This window comes from Heptranchias perlo, chromosome 20 (genome assembly GCF_035084215.1).
Source record: "Heptranchias perlo isolate sHepPer1 chromosome 20, sHepPer1.hap1, whole genome shotgun sequence".
Lineage (NCBI taxonomy): Eukaryota > Metazoa > Chordata > Chondrichthyes > Hexanchiformes > Hexanchidae > Heptranchias > Heptranchias perlo.
Window position 1 is genome coordinate 35414077 of NC_090344.1, and position 18844 is coordinate 35432920.

Genomic DNA, 18844 nt, shown 5'->3' on the forward strand with positions numbered 1-18844 from the left:
GTTAGATAAAGAGTAAAGCTCCCTCTACACTGTCCCATCAAACACTCCCAGGGCAGGTACAGCACGGGTTAGATACAGAGTAAAGCTCCCTCTACACTGTCCCATCAAACACTCCCAGGGCAGGTACAGCACGGGTTAGATACAGAGTAAAGCTCCCTCTACACTGTCCCATCAAACGCTCCCAGGGCAGGTACAGCACGGGTGAGATAAAGAGTAAAGCTCCCTCGACACTGTCCCATCAAACACTCCCAGGGCAGGTACAGTACGGGTTAGATACAGAGTAAAGCTCCCTCTACACTGTCCCATCAAACACTCCCAGGGCAGGTACAGCACGGGTTAGATACAGAGTAAAGCTCCCTCTACACTGTCCCATCAAACATTCCCAGGACAGGTACAGCATGGGTTAGATACAGAGTAAATCTCCCTCTACACTGTCCCATCAAACACTCCCAGGGCAGGTACAGCACGGGTTAGATACAGAGTAAAGCTCCCCCTACACTGTCCCATCAAACACTCCCAGGACAGGTACAGCATGGGTTAGATACAGAGTAAAGCTCCCTCTACACTGTCCCATCAAACACTTCCAGGACAGGTACAGTACGGGTTAGATACAGAGTAAAGCTCCCTCTACACTGTCCCATCAAACACTCCCAGGACAGGTACAGCACGGGTTAGATACAGAGTAAAGCTTCCTCTACACTGTCCCATCAAACGCTCCCATCGCAGGTACAGCACGGGTTAGATACAGAGTAAAGCTCCCTCTACACTGTCCCATCAAACACTCCCAGGACAGGTACAGGGGGTTAGATACAGAGTAAAGCTCCCTCTACACTGTCCCATCAAACACTCCTAGGGCAGGTACAGCACGGGTTAGATACAGAGTAAAGCTCCCTCTACACTGTCCCATCAAACACTCCCAGGGCAGGTACAGCACGGGTTAGATACAGAGTAAAGCTCCCTCTACACTGTCCCATCAAACACTCCCAGGACAGGTACAGCATGGGTTAGATACAGAGTAAAGCTCCCTCTACACTGTCCCATCAAACACTTCCAGGACAGGTACAGCACAGGTTAGATACAGAGTAAAGCTCCCTCTACACTGTCCCATCAAACACTCGCCAGGCAGGTACAGCATGGGTTAGATACAGAGTAAAACTCCCTCTGCACTGTCCCATCAAACACTCCCAGGACAGGTTCAGCACGGGTTAGATACAGAGTAAAGCTCCCTCGACACTGTCCCATCAAACGCTCCCAGGGCAGGTACAGCACGGGTTAGATACAGAGGAAAGCTCCATCTGCACTGTCCCATCAAACGCTCCCAGGACAGGTACAGCACGGGTTAGATAAAGAGTAAAGCTCCCTCTGCACTGTCCCATCAAACACTCCCAGGACAGGTACAGCACGGGTTAGATACAGAGTAAAGCTTCCTCTACACTGTCCCATCAAACACTCCCAGGACAGGTACAGCACGGCTTAGATACAGAGTAAAGCTCCCTCTACACTGTCCCATCAAACACTCCCAGGACAGGTACAGCACAGGTTAGATACAGAGTAAAGCTCCCTCGACACTGTCCCATCAAACGCACCCAGGGCAGGTACAGCACGGGTTAGATACAGAGGAAAGCTCCCTCTACACTATCCCATCAAACGCTCCCAGTGCAGGTACAGCACGGGTTAGATACAGAGTAAAGCTCCCTCTACACTGTCCCATCAAACACTCCCAGGGCAGTTACAGCACGGGTTAGATACAGAGTAAAGCTCCCTCCACACTGTCCCGTCAAACACTCCCAGGGCAGGTACAGCACGGGTTAGATACAGAGTAAAGCTCCCTCTACACTGTCCCATCAAACACTCCTAGGGCAGGTACAGCACGGGTTAGATACAGAGTAAAGCTCCCTCTACACTGTCCCGTCAAACACTCCCAGGGCAGGTACAGCACGGGTTAGATACAGAGTAAAGCTCCCTCTACACTGTCCCATCAAACACTCCCAGGACAGGTACAGGGGGTTAGATACAGAGTAAAGCTCCCTCTACACTGTCCCATCAAACACTCCTAGGGCAGATACAGCACGGGTTAGATACAGAGTAAAGCTCCCTCTACACTGTCCCATCAAACAATCCCAGGGCAGGTACAGCACGGGTTAGATACAGAGTAAAGCTCCCTCTACACTGTCCCATCAAACACTCCCAGGACTGGTACAGCATGTGTTAGATACAGAGTAAAGCTTCCTCTACACTGTCCCATCAAACACTCCCAGGGCAGGTACAGCATGGGTTAGATACAGAGTAAAGCTCCCTCTACACTGTCCCATCAAACACTCCCAGGACAGGTACAGGGGGTTAGATACAGAGTAAAGCTCCCTCTACACTGTCCCATCAAACACTCCCAGGGCAGATACAGCACGGGTTAGATACAGAGTAAAGCTCCCTCTACACTGTCCCGTCAAACACTCCCAGGACAGGTACAGCACGGGTTAGATACAGAGTAAAGCTCCCTCTACACTGTCCCATCAAACACTCCCAGGGCAGATACAGCACGGGTTAGATACAGAGTAAAGCTCCCTCTACATTGTCCCGTCAAACACTCCCAGGGCAGGTACAGCACGGGTTAGATACAGAGTAAAGTTCCCTCTACACTGTCCCATCAAACACTCCCGGGGCAGGTACAGCACGGGTTAGATACAGAGTAAAGCTCCCTCTACACTGTCCCATCAAACACTCCCAGGACAGGTACAGCATGGGTTAGATGCAGAGTAAAGCTCCCTCTGCACTGCCCCATCAAACACTCCCAGGGCAGGTACAGCACGGGTTAGATACAGAGTAAAGCTCCCTCTACACTGTTCCGTCAAACACTCCCAGGGCAGGCACAGCACGGGTTAGATACAGAGTAAAGCTCCCTCTACACTGTCCCATCAAACACTCCCAGGGCAGGTACAGCACGGGTTAGATACAGAGTAAAGCTCCCTCTACACTGTCCCATCAAACACTCCCAGGGCAGCTAGTGCGTGGGTGAGACGCAGAGCAAATCTGGTTTCTTCTTGTTTCAAAAACAAGCTATCTAATCTTTTTGGTTGGACAGGTATCAGGATAGCTTTGGTGTGCAAATTACACTCATGCTGCAGAGAGGTAAGTGTGCATTCACACCTGGAATTCTCTCACAGAAGGACTGGAGCCGATACGAGGAGTGCTTCACCAGCTGAAAAGAGGGAAAAGTGTGCACTGAGGCACTCGAAGACGCTCCTGCACATTTCCCTCTCAGCTGGTGAGTCAGCAAAGGTGGGTTAAGAAACAGTTGTTGAGCTCTTCGCCAGAGATAGAGCTGGGAGACGGAGGGAGGTAAAGGAGAAAACAAGAAGGACACAATGAAAAATGTAAAATGGATTATCAGAAAGGTTCTTTTTTGATGTGCAAGTTTTTTTTTGATTTTTGCCCAAAGTGTCTTCTTACTCTAATTAGGACTAAGGACACACTACTTTCATACAGTGTATTGTGTCAGTGGTGTGATTTCACCGCTGGGCCAGCCCGGTTAATGAGGTTGAGTGAATTGACAGGTGTACTGGCAGTGGGTCAATGCATGCGTGGGATTCGAGAGCCTCATTCATTTGTCGATCACTGTGGGCCGATTCCCATCTCCTTCCCTGTGCAATGGTGCACATTTCAATTAGACTTAACGGCCTTGTAGGCAATTTGGTAGACAAGAGGGTGAAAAAATATAAGACACAATTGTAATAAGTTTATAAGTGCACAGTCATTACAATAATAATTTTGGAGTATTTTAAGGAAAAAGCCTAGTATTGTATTTATATCGTACCTTATGTCCTCAAGAGAGATTAAGGTGTTTTACAGCCAATTGACTACTTTTTGAAGTGCAGCTGCTGTTAATTGTATCCATATGATTTAGATCAATTAGTGTTAATTGTATTCAGGTGGTGCATACCAATTGGGGATGCTCTTGTATCTATTTATATGAGAGGTTACCTTGGGTGTGGTGGGGATAATGTGGATCTCTGTGACTAAAGGCTTGGAAGCAACTGAAGACCAGGCTCTCGTGTTCTATTCCTTCACCTCCAGTTTATAACAGCTGCTGCCGTTATGACCTGCTTTTAACGTTTGATTGAGGGCAGAATCTTGGCCAGGACACTGGGAGTACTCTCTCTATTCTTTGAAAAGTACCACGGGTCCTTTTACATCCACCTAAGCGGGCGGATAAGGCTTCGGTTTAACGCTTCATCCGAAAGACGGCACCTCTGACAGTGCAGCACTCCCTCAGTACTGCACTGAAGTGTCAGCCTAGATAACGTGCTCTTGTCAGACACACTTGGTCCATGTTGCTGATGGGTGTGTGTGCACAGCTGGATGATTTTTATATGCAGAAATCAAACAGTGCATACCATTCCTTTCTTCGTCCATTGGTCACGATTGTGCAACAAGTGTATCTCCCTGACACAGCGCTCTCAGCACTTGTTTCTTGGAAAGGATAATGTTTGCCTTATGGTTGTCCTACATCCAAAATTCACTCTCACTCCTTGGATTCACAGTAAGTGCGTCTCTGTTGTTCTTTAACACAGTGAGTATTTCAGTTAGGAGCTGTGCTGCTGTGTGTGATAGTTTTCCAGAAGTTTGTTCCTTTCCCTCAAGAATTCAGAGCAAAGACCTGCCCTTAATTAAATCAACCTCTAACTGGCTGTAATTATGCCAGAGCTGAATATATCAAGGTAAATACATTTTATATACTTCTTCCAGTTGGCAGTCACCTTGTGGAAATGGAAGATGTGTGGAAACTGCCAAGGAAAAGAAGATAAAGGAGAAGAGCAGGAAGCATTTATCGTCCCCTCTAGAGTCCTTTGGCTATCAATAAACACAACTCAGATGTAGAATTAAACTTAGCAAATAAACCTTGGTTATTCTGTGCACTGAAATGAAAGCATTAATTTTATGAAATCCGGGCATGGAGTCTCTCCATCTGGGAGCTCATATCTGGAATTCAGGCATGCGATCACCATGATTTTCTGTCCACCAATTTTAGATTTAATGTGTGGAATTTTTTTATGCTCATCAAGTTGAGGTACGGTTGCCAAACCTCCAGGATTGCCCTGGCATCTCCAGGAATTAAAGGTTAATCTTCAGGACACTGCAGTGAGCAACCCAGGAGAAACGTTATATAGGGGCATTAAAAAAAATTGTGATTTAAAAAAAAATTATTTGAACACCTTTGTTTACTAGTTCTAAAAATATTGGACACGGTGGGGGGGGGGAAAGATGTTTGACTGACAGTCAAGAATCATCCAATCGGGTAATGAAGAGTCTGTTCACTTTCCAACTGGCGTGGGAAGGCGGTGCACCGTGAAGATGGACATGTCGGGCGACCAATGGTAGGAATGTGGGGGCGGGGCGGTTGGAGGCGAGAGGTCATGTGCTGAAACCTCCAGGAATCTGTCCAACCAGAGTTGGCAATCCTAAGTTGAGGAGTGGCCACAGAGGTGAATGGAACACTTTCCACTTTGATTGTCAATGAATGAAAATATATTTTAGCATGGTAAACATGCCGTACAATAGGGTAAAGGTTTTAGCAATAAAAAGGCCACAATCTTGAATTCTGCCCATACAAAACTACCAGGTGCTGTACAGTAAACAGGGTCGTCATTTAGGGTGCCTATTTACTCAGTGTCAGTTTAGCTTAAAAAGGTAACAGCCTTGCCTCAGAGTTATGAAGGTTGTAGGTTCAAGCCCCCCTTCATGACTTCAGCATATCGGCGGGGGGGGGTTGTCCTGATTGTGTGCCATACCTTTGGTGGAAGCCCTGGAAAAATGGTGAGAAGCCCAATGGAAATTCACCGCCATCGTCTGTATCAGTGGAGTGCTGCATTGTCAGAGGTGCTATCTTTTGGATGAAATGCTAAACTGAGGCCCTGTCTGCCTCTTTAGTGGAAAAAGATCCCACTGCAGCTTTTGTAAGAGAAGAGCAGGGGCGTTCTCCCGGTGTCCTGGCCAACATTCATCTCTCAGCCATCATCACTAAAAACAAATTATCTGGTCATTGCCGTTGGTGCACAAATTGGCTGCTGTATTTGCCTGCAAAACAGCAGTGACTACACTTCAGAAGTAAATCATTGGCTGTGAAGCACTTTGGGATGGCCTTGTATAAATACACCAATGACACGTCCCCCAGTTATACTGAGACCCAACCTCGTAATCCATGCCTGTTATTGAAGTCTGTGTGGATGGGTTGGTTAGATGTTGCCTTGGTTGCATGACTTGCTCTGGACAGGGCAGCTCTGCGATTGTAAGCTGAATCTTTTTTTAAAGCTTACATCTAGGCAGGCAAACTGCTCTCTTAAAATATAACTCCGGTCAAAAATCAAATCACTGGCTGATGTGGGAGTGGTATATGTTGGGGAGTGGAGAGGAGTACAGGGGACTTGGCAATGAAGCTACAAGACTTGGAGCTACAAGTCTTGCATCAGCCAGCACAGAGAAAATTATATTAATGCTGGTTTGCCATGGAAAAACTGGTGAAATTTGGTTTTGGAGATCAGCTTTCGACTGACTTTCAGATCTAGTCTAACATCCAAAATGTAACACGTTTTGTGGCACATCATCCTTAGAAACTGCTGTCACCAGTCGTTCTCTCAAAATAATGGTGGAGAAAACTGGCCCAGTTACCTGAATGAAATGGCTTTCAATAGTGATGTATCACTTGTCATAATCCCTTTGGTACAATTTATCATTCCTTCATGCTATAATGTTGAACGATATACCTATAAATATTTTATCAGTGTTACCAGTTGTGTAGACGCATCATACAGGTGGATGTTGGCCTGTCAGTTGAAGATTTCTTTTTGTATTTGTGAGTGCCTTAAATGGTCCATTCTCCTCACTGAGGCTGGAATCCCAGCCAGGAAAGGCAGACAGGAAGTAGAGATAACATAGCCAAAAACAGGAAAGGTTGATTCTGGGCACGATTTCAAGCTAAAGCTCAACTCCAGGACAAGGGGTTAAAAAGGTGCAGACTGGGAAAAAGTCAGGTTCAGGACTGATGTCAGGAGACACCTCTTTGCACACAAGAGTGTTCAGTGCCTGGAATGTGCTCTGGGTAGGGAAGTGGAGGCAAAAACTCAGGAGTCATTGGATGCTATGATGGGAGGATTTTTGCAAGGATGAGCTAGATGGGTTGAATGGCCTCCCTCACCTGTACCTTGAGCAGAGACAAAGACCATGGACTTGTTCTACTTATTGGTCCTTTTCCTGATGGGTGGGTTAAGCCCTGACTAGTGTTAGCCGTACATGCACTATCACCACCAGGTTGAAAACCAAGAAACCACCCATCGTAACACCATTCCAGTCACTACCCACAATATGCAGCAATATGCAGAACAAAAGCACAACGGTTTGCTGCATTGCTTTCTCTGTCACTAGGTGTCACTATCATGCCTTCTAACTACGATTCATGGTAAATTTGTAAAATCAATGACGTCAACTTTTTAAAAATCACTTGTCAGTGGTTGTGTATGAAGAGGATAGACCTTCAAAAAAAACCTTAGAGCACCAAATTTTGGTTTAATCCCCGTTATTTTTTATATATAAGATATACAAGCACACACATCTGGTGTGTAGCATATTTGTGTCTCACTCTACATGTTACACTTCAAAGTGTCACACTTTGTTATAAATCATAGAATCATACAATCATACAGCACAGAAGGAGGCCATTCAGCCCGTCGTGCCTGTGCCAGGTCTTTGAAAAGAGCTATCCAATTAGTCCCAATCCTTTCCCAATCTTTCCCCATGGCCCTGCAATTTTTTCCCCTTCAAGTATCTATCCAATTCCCTTTTGAAAGTTACTGCTGAATCTGCTTCCACCACCCTTTCAGGCAGTGCATTCCAGATCATAACAACTCGCTGCGTAAAACAATTCTTAACTACCCCCGTTTCTTTTGCCCATTATCTTAAATCGGTGTCCTTTGGTTATCGACCACCCTGCCAGTGGAAACAGTTTCTCCCTATCTACTCGATCTGGATTCAAAATAACATTTTTCTAAAAAAAGAGAAATAAAGCTATTTAATGCTGGGTTTTTCTGATCTGGAGCCAGAAACTTACAAAAAAGGTGTAATTACTCGGATGTGCCCATTTAGACTAATTCTCTACCAAGAAGCACTTTAGTACATCTTGTGGGGAAGTGGTCCAAATTGGTAATATTTAATTGAAGTAGTCAGGTACTTTCTGTACTTGAGCAGTGGTCTTAAATGCACAGGCTAACTTGCTCCTTCGGATCGCAGGCTGCTCACTTTAGACCCCAGACTAGGCTCAAGCAATGCTAAGGGAAATTTGCTAGTTTTCTATCTCCTGATACATTATTTGTCAAACATATTTTTCCCAAGATCGGCAGCCTTTGAAGGCAATTGGCTCAAGACGTTACCCTGACATTCTTTGAAATTGAGCCAGGTCGATAATCAATCCGTCCTTTGAAGAAGTTTCAGTCGGCCTTTCTTAAATGTTATAACATGAAAGAAAGAAAAGAAAGATAGAAAGGTAGAAAAAGACTTGCATTTATACAGTGCCTTTCAAAACCACAGAACGTCCTAAAGCACTTTACAGCAAATGAAGTACTTTTTAAAAAAAAGAGTGTAGTCACTGTTGTAATGTAGGAAACGCGGCAGCCAATTGGCGCACAGCAAGGTCCCACAAACAGCAATAAGATGAAATGACCAGAGCATCTGATTTTAGATGATGGCTGAGAGATAAATATTGCCCAGGACACCGGGGAGAACTCCCCTGCTTTTCTTCCAGTAGTGCCATGGGATCTTTTACGGTCCACCTGAAGGGGCAGACGGGGCCTCGGTTTAACGTCTCGCAGGGAATAACACACTCCGAGAAACTGTTCATTAAAACAAAATTTCTACTTTACTGCTCTCTGGAGTGACTCAGGTGGAGCGATACATAATTTGCACCATGTTTTTGCATTCTATCCTTCCTGCCAAAAGCTATTTAACAAATAATCTGACCAAGAATCAGTTGGAATGTTCACCCTCAGAGGAGAGTCTGGAGGTGGGGAAGCTCTCAGAGTTTCGCTGTTCCAGAATAAACAGGTGCTTTGAATTAAACAAGTTATAAAAGACATCAGCTCTTCGAAACTTGATTCCACAAATATCAAATGACCCAACATTTGTTATTTGTACCTAGAAAAATAGCATGTGAAAAAATATATGAAGCATAAGGTTGAGAATTGAGCAAAGCCTCCTGTGAATCTGGAGGAAGAGCAGTACTCTAATTGTCTGACTACAAAAAAAAACAAAAACTTGCATTCATACAGCAAAGTGAGCATTGACACCACTGTGTCAGCCAATGAGTTGTAGGCAGGGCCGGACTTCTGGCAGGACTTACAGCAAACAGAGTCTATTTAAACAGTGCACGACAGCAAACGGTCTATTTACTCTGCCAACAGAGTCTATTTAAACAGAGTCTCTTTGAAATACAGCAAACAGGACTTGTGACCAAAACCACAGCAAAGTCTCCCGATCAAAGCAGGATTATTTTTCCAGCAAAATGCAGTGACTGGAGGATAGTTACGTAAAGCAAATTATGTGCTTAAAATCAATCCCAGTCACTTACAGCAGTGCGGTCTCCAGGCGTGATTGACGGGGGAATTACCCAATCATCTCCTTTATGGCCGAGACTTGTAGTGTCACCACATGCAGCCTTTATAAAGTGCCTTTAATGTAGAAAAATATCCCACGGGTACGTCACAGAGGCGTGGGGGAAATGGACACTGAGGCAGAGGGAGGGAACTGCAGAGTTTTGGATCGAAGCAACTAAGTTGAACACTTAACATGGTGCCACTGACAGCAATGTGCTCCCACCCAATACATTTCATTGTATCTTCGTCTGAGTACCATTGACGGCAGACAGGGATATTACACCCATTGTTTGTGAGATGTGGGCGACGGTGGCAATGAAGCATTTATTGCCCATCCCTAGTTTGAAATTGTTCAAACAACTGAAAGCCTGCTAGGCCATTTATAGGCCATTAAGAGTCAACCATGTAATATGGGACTGGAGTCACGCCTAGGTGAGAACAGGTGGGGTGGGGAGGGGAGGGCAGGTTGGATTGTTATGACAATCTGGTAGCTTTTATGGTCATTTTCTTTCTGGTGCCAGCCTTAAAATTATCAGATGTATTGGATTCACTGTCACAACTTACCAACATGGGATTTGAACTCTTAACCGCTGGGTTAATAATGCAGTACCATAGCTACTACCCTAATCCAGTAAGAGGGACTACTGTCTGCCATTGGCGAGCCCATAAACTAAAGAACTCAACAGGCAACAAATGGCACTAGTTGTTCATTCTTCTCTTCCCCCTATCTCCAGTGCTGCAGTGAACACAGCTTAGTTTGCAATCCATCTGTTGATTCACTGAGAGCATATTGTCACCTGTGTTAATAACATTTTGAAAAATTGATCTTTGCAATGTTTTCTCACAGCTAATGATGCAAAGCAATAACCAACATGTTCTGTTTTTGTAATCTTTAGATGAAGAACGTGACTAGGATTTACTCTGCAGCCTGACAAATGTGGTGCAGGATGTAGCAAAAGCTGTAGTAAACCCGACATTATAAGGCTGTCGGTATGGAGACAATAAGGCGACCACTAACAGATTCACTTGAGACAATAAAGGGAAAGAGACTCAATCAGACGTTTGGCACCATTTTGTGTTAGGACAAGTCTGGATAATGTAAGGATAGAAATTCTGATTGAAGTTCACATAGTGGACTTGTTCTGCATTCTTGTGTGTGCTAGATGTACGCAAGCCGGAGCGAATTTAATATAAACTGGTGAACACCTGTCCAAAAATAGTACACACAGGAAAGAAAGAAAGTTGTATTTCTATAGTGCCTTTCACGACCTCAGGTCGTCCCAAAGCGATTTACAGACAATGAATTACTTTTTGAAATGTAGTCACGATTGTACTGTAGGAAACGCAGCAACTAATTTGCGCACAGCAAGGTCCCACAAACAGCAATGTGATGATGACCAGATAATCTGTTTTTAGTGATATTGGTTGAGGGATAAATATTGGCCAGGACACCAGGGAAAACTCTCCTGCTCTTCTTCGAAGGGAATGTAGTATGAGCGTGTGGAGTGTTCATGCATGAATTTCAATCAGAAATTCTCCTCGATGAAGTCTTGGGAGACTGTTTTATCGACAATAACATGCAAAGTACCAAACTTCAATTCAATGTGTATATCAGGATAATTACTTGAGCAGGTAGGGGTACACTTTCAACTTACTGCCTGGGCATAAAACTGGCCTTGAAGATCACCCACCCGTTATAGAAACTGCCCAATTTTCATTTCCAAATCAATGGACATTTATTATTGATATAGAAGTGGAAGTCTGTAGACAGAAGTAGTATGTTTTCGAATATTTTGCCAAGTAGCTGTAATGGCCAATAGTACCAAAATAGAATGGTGCAATACAACAGGTAACTCAATAATATAGAACTGATGAGGGAGCAAAAGAATAAAGACTCACTGAAGATGGGACTGAGAGGCCAGGGCTAGTAAAATAGTGAAGGAAGATGCCCTGTTTCTAAGCATCAGTCAAACTGCTACTTGATCATAAAGGTCATTTGTCTTTATATTAACATCGATCAAGCTGCAGATTTGAAAGTGTCTGATTGTTATATGTCAGGTTGCTACAGAAACTGAGAACGGGTCGGTTTTACTTACTATATCCAGTAACCCTGCAAACTGAATGTTGCTATTGTGCTTTGTTAATTTGAACCGAGGTATTGCTGCATTATTGTAACTCTGAAAGCAACTTATTGTTACATAGAACGTACAGCACAGAAACAGGCCAATCTGCCCAACTGGTCCGTGCTGGTATTTATGCTCCACACGAGTCTCCTCACACCCCTCTGCATCTCACCCTATCTGCATATCCTTCTATCCTTTCTCCTTCGTGTGTTTATCTAGCTTCCCCTTAAATCCATCTATGCTATTCACCTCAAATACCCCTTGTAGTAACAAATTCCACATTCTCACCACTCTCTGGATAAAGGAGTTCTATTTGAGATCACCCCCAGTTATCCTTGACTGAATAGTTGTAATGAAGCAAAGTAGTTAGCAATATGTCAGATCATATAGTTCTCAGAATCTTTGGGATGAGGTGAGAGTTGAACAGTGTTCAGTTAGTGCTAGAGGCTGAATTGTATCTGGGTCTTTTTAATTGAGTTGGTTTTATATATTTTTTATTCGTTCATGGGATGTGGGCGTCGCTGGCGAGGCCGGCATTCATTGCCCATCCCGAATTGCCCTTGAGAAGGTGGTGGTGAGCCGCCTTCTTGAACCGCTGCAGTCCGTGTGGTGAACGTTCTCCCACAGTGCTGTTAGGAAGGGAGTTCCAGGATTTTGACCCAGCGACGATGAAGGAACGGCGATATATTTCCAAGTCGGGATGGTGTGTGACTTGGAGGGGAACGTGCAGGTGGTGTTGTTCCCATGTACCTGCTGCTCTTGTTCTTCTCGGTGGTAGAGGTCGCGGGTTTGGGAGGTGCTGTCGAAGAAGCCTTGACGAGTTGCTGCAGTGCATCCTGTGGATGGTACACACTGCAGCCACTGTGCTCCGATGGTGAAGAGATTGAATGTTTAGGGTGGTGGATGGGGTGCCAATCAAGCGGGCTGCTTTGTCCTGGATGATGTCGACCTTCTTGAGTGTTGTTGGAGCTGCACTCATCCAGGCAAGTGGAGAGTATTCCATCACACTCCTGACTTGTGCCTTGTAGATGGTGGAAAGGCTTTGGGGAGTCAGGAGGTGAGTCACTCGTCGCAGAATACCCAGCCTCTGACCTGCTCTTGTAGCCACAGTATTTATATGGCTGGTCCAGTTAAGTTTCTGGTCAATGGTGACCCCCAGAATGTTGATGGTGGGGGATTCGGCGATGGTAATGCCGTTGAATGTCAAGGGGAGGTGGTTAGACTCTCTCTTGTTGGAGATGGTCATTGCCTGGCATTTGTCTGGCGCGAATGTTACTTGCCACTTATGAACCCAATCCTGGATGTTGTCCAGGTCTTGCTGCATGCGGGCTCGGACTGCTTCATTATTTGAGGGGTTGCGAATGGAACTGAACACTGTGCAATCATCAGCGAACATCCCCATTTCTGACCTTACAATGGAGGGAAGGTCATTGATGAAGCAGCTGAAGATGGTTGGGCCTAGGACACTGCCCTGAGGAACTCCTGCAGCAATGCCCTGGGGCTGAGATGATTGGCCTCCAACAACCACTACCATCTTCTTTTGTGCTAGGTATGACTCCAGCCAATGGAGAGCTTTCCCCCTGATTCCCATTGACTTGAATTTTACTAGGGCTCCTTGGTGCCACACTCGGTCAAATGCTGCCTTGATGTCAAGGGCAGTCACTCTCACCTCACCTCTGGAATTCAGCTCTTTTGTCCATGTTTGGACCAAGGCTGTAATGGGGTCTGGAGCCGAGTGGTCCTGGCGGAACCAAAACTGAGCATCGGTGAGCAGGTTACTGGTGAGTAAGTGCCGCTTGATAGCACTGTCGACGACAACTTCCATCACTTTGCTGATGATTGAGAGCAGACTGATGGGGCGGTAATTGGCCGGATTGGATTTGTCCTGCTTTTTGTGGACAGGACATACCTGGGCAATTTTCCACATTGTCGGGTGGATGCCAGTGTTGTAGCTGTACTGGAACAGCTTGGCTAGAGGCGCAGCTAGTTCTGGAGCACAAGGCTTCAGCACTACAGCTGGGATGTTTTCGGGGCCCATAGCCTTTGCTGTATCCAGTGCACTCAGCCGTTTCTTGATATCACGTGGAGTGATATGTTGGACTCAGAGCCAAATTAAGCATCACGTATTATAAACGCTGGACACAAGCCTGAATCCTGACCAATTATTCCTACAGGGAGGAGTGTGGGGAATGCTTGAATTGTACAGTGGGAGTCTCCTCAGCAAGTCTCATTTTAAAACTAAACAGGTAACAAGAACTACATTAATTACGAGATAGCTTTTTTGCAATTGAGTAACACGGGGAAACTGATGCAGAGGAGTTACCGAATGCAACAGTGTGAGGAGCTATATTAACATATGAAGTTGACATGACAAGAAACAAGCTCTGATTTAGTCTCCTATTGAAAATGTCTTTTTTTCCTTATCAATTCACTCTAAATGCCAGTTTGGCTCAGTTGGTAACGCTCATTGTCTCTGAGTTAGAAGATTGTGGCGTCAAGTCCAGAGACTTGAGCATTCAATCTAGGCTGGCAATGCAGTACTGAGGGACTCTTCCCAGTGTCCTGGACAACATTCAGCCCCTCAACCAACAACACAACAACCAGATTAACTGGTCATTGATCTCACTTGCTGTGCACGAACTGGCTGCCACGTTTGCCTATGTAACAATAGTTACTGCACTTCAAAAGTAATTCACTGGCTGTGAAGCACTTTGTTCTTTCCTCATCCCCCTCTCTCATACCTCACCTAAAACGACAATTATTTATGGTGAGCCTCATTAATAGAATTCCGACTGTGGATTGGCACCATTGCCGAATTCAACGACCACACACAGACCTCCAACAGGAGTTACCGCGTATCAATCGGGAGGGGCAACCCTGGCTTTTTACCCCCTTCCCTACCTCAGGGGTACTGAGGCCAATTGTAACACCCCTACCTTTGCCCTGGCTGAGATCAGCTCATCTTGGAATCAATCTTTCTGCTCCAAATGGCTCAGGTATTCATCGAGTAAATGCAGAGCCACTGAGAGAGTGACTACCCGAAATATGAACCCATCTTTCAGATGCTGTGCATTCCCAGAATTTTCTGTTTTTTCTTCAAATTCCCAGCATTTACATTTTTTTCTGCACTATCTAAGCTTGCTGAAGAGGCCCAGGGCCTGTCACTGTTAATTCAACTCCCTCACAATGGTCTCTGTAGATTTGATCTTAATTGGGATCGGATTTCATTGCCGTTGTAGCCACCAATGGTAACACTGCAGTGAAAGGAATTGTTTAGATGAGGAGAAATTTGATCGGACCTGTCAGTGCGAGAAACATTTTACAACTTGAATAAATGTTGCCTCTCTCCTACCCCTGCTATAGATGGTCGCCCAGTCCAAGAAAGTGACGTGTCCCTGTAGCTGAACCAGGAGAAATTCTTTTGAATTTGCCCCCCCCCCCCCACCCCCCGACCGTTGCTGGCTCGCTGTCAGCGGCTGGTTGGCAGGCCAAAAGCAGCTTCCACACACGTTGCACACCAAGCGTCTGGCAAGTGTCGCACCTCGTTTGGATAGGTTAACTGCCAGCGCCCTCGTGCCACAACTAAGACCCATTGGGCCAATTGATCAAGCAGCAACACCAACGCCATGATCTGGAGTCAGTGCCTAGGATCATCCGTTATCCGGCTATACAGTAAAACCAACTCACTACCTCAGTGTACTATCATCTGCACTGCATACTCTGAGTGTGACAACATCTATATAGCACCTTTAACGTAGTAAAACGTTCCCAAGGAGCTTCACAGAAGCGTAATCAGACAAAATTAGACACCGGACAAAAGAAGACGACGACATTAGGACAGGTGACCGAAAGCTTGGTCAGAAGAGTTGGGTTTTAAACTGAGTCTGAAAGGAGGAGAGAGAGGCCAGAAAAGGTTTGGGGAGGGAATTCCAGAGTTTAGGGCCTAGACACGGCTGAAGGCACGGCCGCCAATGGTGGGGCGAAGGAAGTGGGCGATGCACAAGAGGCCAAGGTTGGGAGAACGCAGAGATCTCGAAGAGTTGTAGGACTGGAGGAGGGTCACAGAGATAGGGAGGGGCGAGGTCATGGAGAGATTTGAACACAAGGATGAGAATTTTAAAATCGAGGCATTGGTGGACCAGGAGCCAATGTAATGTATATGATGTGTTGTAATAAAAGAACAATCACAATGACATCTCTATGTATCGTTCTCAATATGAAACACCAATGCTTCAGTTGTACAGCTGACGAAGGAGAAAGCCTCTGAAAGCTTGTGATTTTCAAATAAAACAGTTGGACTATAACCTGGTGTTGTAAGATTCCTTTCAGTTGTACAGAGCCCTGGTCAGACCCTATCTGGAGTACTGCATTGAGTTTTGGGCACCACACCTCAGGAAGGATTATTGGTCTTGGAGGGGGTACATTGCAGATTCACCAGAATTATACCAGGGCTTAAAAGGTTGCATAAACTTGGCTTGTATTCCCTCGAGATTAGAAGATTGAGGGGTGATCTAATCGAGGTGTTCAAAATAATAAAAGGCCTTGATAGGGTAGACACAGTAAAACTATTTCCTCTGATGGGGGAATCCAGAACAAGGGGATATAAACTTAAAATTCCAACTAGGCCATTTAGGAGTGAAATCAGGAAGCATTTTTTCACACAAAGGGTAGTGGAAATCTGGACTCTCTCCAAAGGCTGTGGACACTGGGGGACACTTGGAGCTTTCAGGACTGAGATCGATAGATTTTTGTTAGGTAAGGATATTGAGGGATTATGAAACCAAGGTGGGTAAATGGAGTTGAGGTACAGATCAGCCATGAGCTGATTGAATGGTAGAACAGGCTGGAGGGGTTGAATGGTCTACTCCTGTTGCTACACAGGAATTGTTGTCACACAGTTTGATGGCTTACTGCAGGGAGTATGAGCTTTTGCCTTCGTGAACTATGCAGCCTCAGGAGTACTATCAAGTTTCAATCCCCGCTTCTGTTAATTCCTAGATACCTCAAGTTGTTCTGATCTAGGTGCTATCCACCAATGGGGCAACAGCACTAAGAGCCTTTTCCAAAGCTTCAAGCCCACAAGATTCAAACAAGACTAAATTGATTCCTGGGATGGGAGGGTTGTCCTATGAGGAGAGGTTGAGTAGAGTGGGCCTATACTCTCTGGAGTTTAGAAGAATGAGAGGTGATCTCATTGAAACATATAAGATTCTAAGAGGACTTGACAGGGTAGATGCTGAGAGGCTGTTTCCCCTGGCTGGAGAGTCTAGAGCTAGGGGACATAGTCTCAGGATAAGGGGTCAGCCATTTAAGACTGAGATGAGGAGGAATTTCTTCACTCAGAGGGTTGTGAATCTTTGGAATTCTCTACCCCAGAGGGCAGTGGATGCTCAGTTGTTGAATATGTTCAAGGCTGAGATCGATAAATCTTTGGACTCCAGGGGAACCAAGGGACTTGGGGATCGGGCGGGAAAATGGAGTTGAGGTTGAAGATCAGCCATGATCTCACTGAATGGCGGAACAGGCTCGAGGAGACACATGGCCTACTCCTGCTCCTATTTCTTATGTGCTTATGTTCTTAAGACAAACTATATAAGGGTTAAGAGTACCAAGTTGCTTGGGCTTTGAGAGCCAGGGAGGGAGTAGAGGCTGCATGTGGCCCCCGGCTGAAGTTTGGACATCCCTGGCCTACTGGGAATTTTATTATATTCAAAACATTTAGCAGCAGACTGGATGACAACCAAATCTAGATTTTCTAAACTTTTGAGGCACCCTGGGAACGACAGGGAATGCGAGACAGTGTTTATACTTGTTTGCAGTGCTGGTTTTATTTAAGATTGTACATGCATCACCTGCTCCCAGGGGTCTCTTTTTACTTTCTGCTCAAACCCTTGTCTGCAGCTCAATTCTTTTCCCTCCCTCTTATCTTCCTGTTGCAGGAATGGAGCCCACTGGTGCTCGAGGGAACCAGTGTTTGGACGCAGCCAAGGCCTGTAACCTGAACGACACCTGCAAGAGGTACCGGTCGATTTACATCTCCACGTGCATCAAACGCACCTCTCCCATGGACGGCTGCAGCCGCCGCAAGTGCCACAAGTCCTTGAGGCAGTTCTTCGACCGGGTGCCGGCGGAGTACAGCTACCGGCTGCTTTTCTGCTCCTGCAACGACCCGGCCTGCGCCGAGAGGCGCCGCCAGACCATCGTGCCCGTGTGCTCGTACGAGGACAAGGAGAAGCTAAACTGCCTGGCTCTGCATCAGACCTGCAAGACTGACTTGGTGTGCAGGTAAGGGAATGGCTTAAGAAACACTCTGTGCCGTTGTCCAGCACCCATCACGAGAACATTACGCAGCCTCACCTTTTTTTGCATTGGTTATGTGAAAGAAATATCGCATTATGTAGAGTCACAGAAAGGTTTCAGCACAGAAGGAGGCCATTTGGCCCATCGAGTCCGTGCCGGCTCTATGCAAGAGCAATCCAGCTGGTCCCACTCGCCCGCCCTATCCCGGTTGCCCTGCAAATTTTTTCCTTTCAAGTACTTATCCAGTTCTCTTTTGAAAGTCATGATTGAATCTGCCTCCACCACCCCCTCGGGCAGTGCATTCCAGATCCTAACCACTCGCTGTGTAAAAGAGTTTATCCTCATGTCACCTTTGGTTCTTTTGCCAATCACCTTAAATCTGTGTCCTCTGGTTCTTGACCCTTCCTCAAATGGGAACAGTTTCTCTCTATCTACTCTGTCTAGACCCCTCATGATTTTGAATACCTCTATCAAATCTCTTCTCAACCGTCTCTGTTCCATGAAGAACAACCCCAGCTTCTCCAGTCTATCCACGTAACTAAAGTCCCTCATCCCTGGAATCATTCCAGTAAATGTGTCAGCATTGTGTCAGCAATTAGAGCCGAGACGTTGCTGATGGGGATTTTAGTAGACAAGCATTCATATGCCACCCCTCTGCCCACCATTTAACAGAGACGTTAACCCCTTCTATTAAATGAGGTAGCCAATAAAGGTTTTAACCCATACCTCTCTCCTTCCCCCATGCTCGGTGTCTATCCTATCCTTTCCTTCCTCATTGTACAGCGC

General features: G+C 45.7%; 1 protein-coding gene across 2 annotated transcripts in view; it reads left to right on the forward strand.

Annotated features, from left to right (window-relative positions):
- The window catches only part of LOC137335696 (GDNF family receptor alpha-2-like), a 259802-nt gene that overhangs the window by 137595 nt on the left and 103363 nt on the right, over positions 1–18844 (forward strand). For both annotated transcript variants that reach the window (XM_068000997.1, XM_068000998.1), the window contains one exon: positions 17698–18043. In XM_068000997.1, the coding sequence (XP_067857098.1) occupies positions 17698–18043 (346 nt within the window). The remainder of the gene's footprint in view (positions 1–17697; positions 18044–18844) is intronic.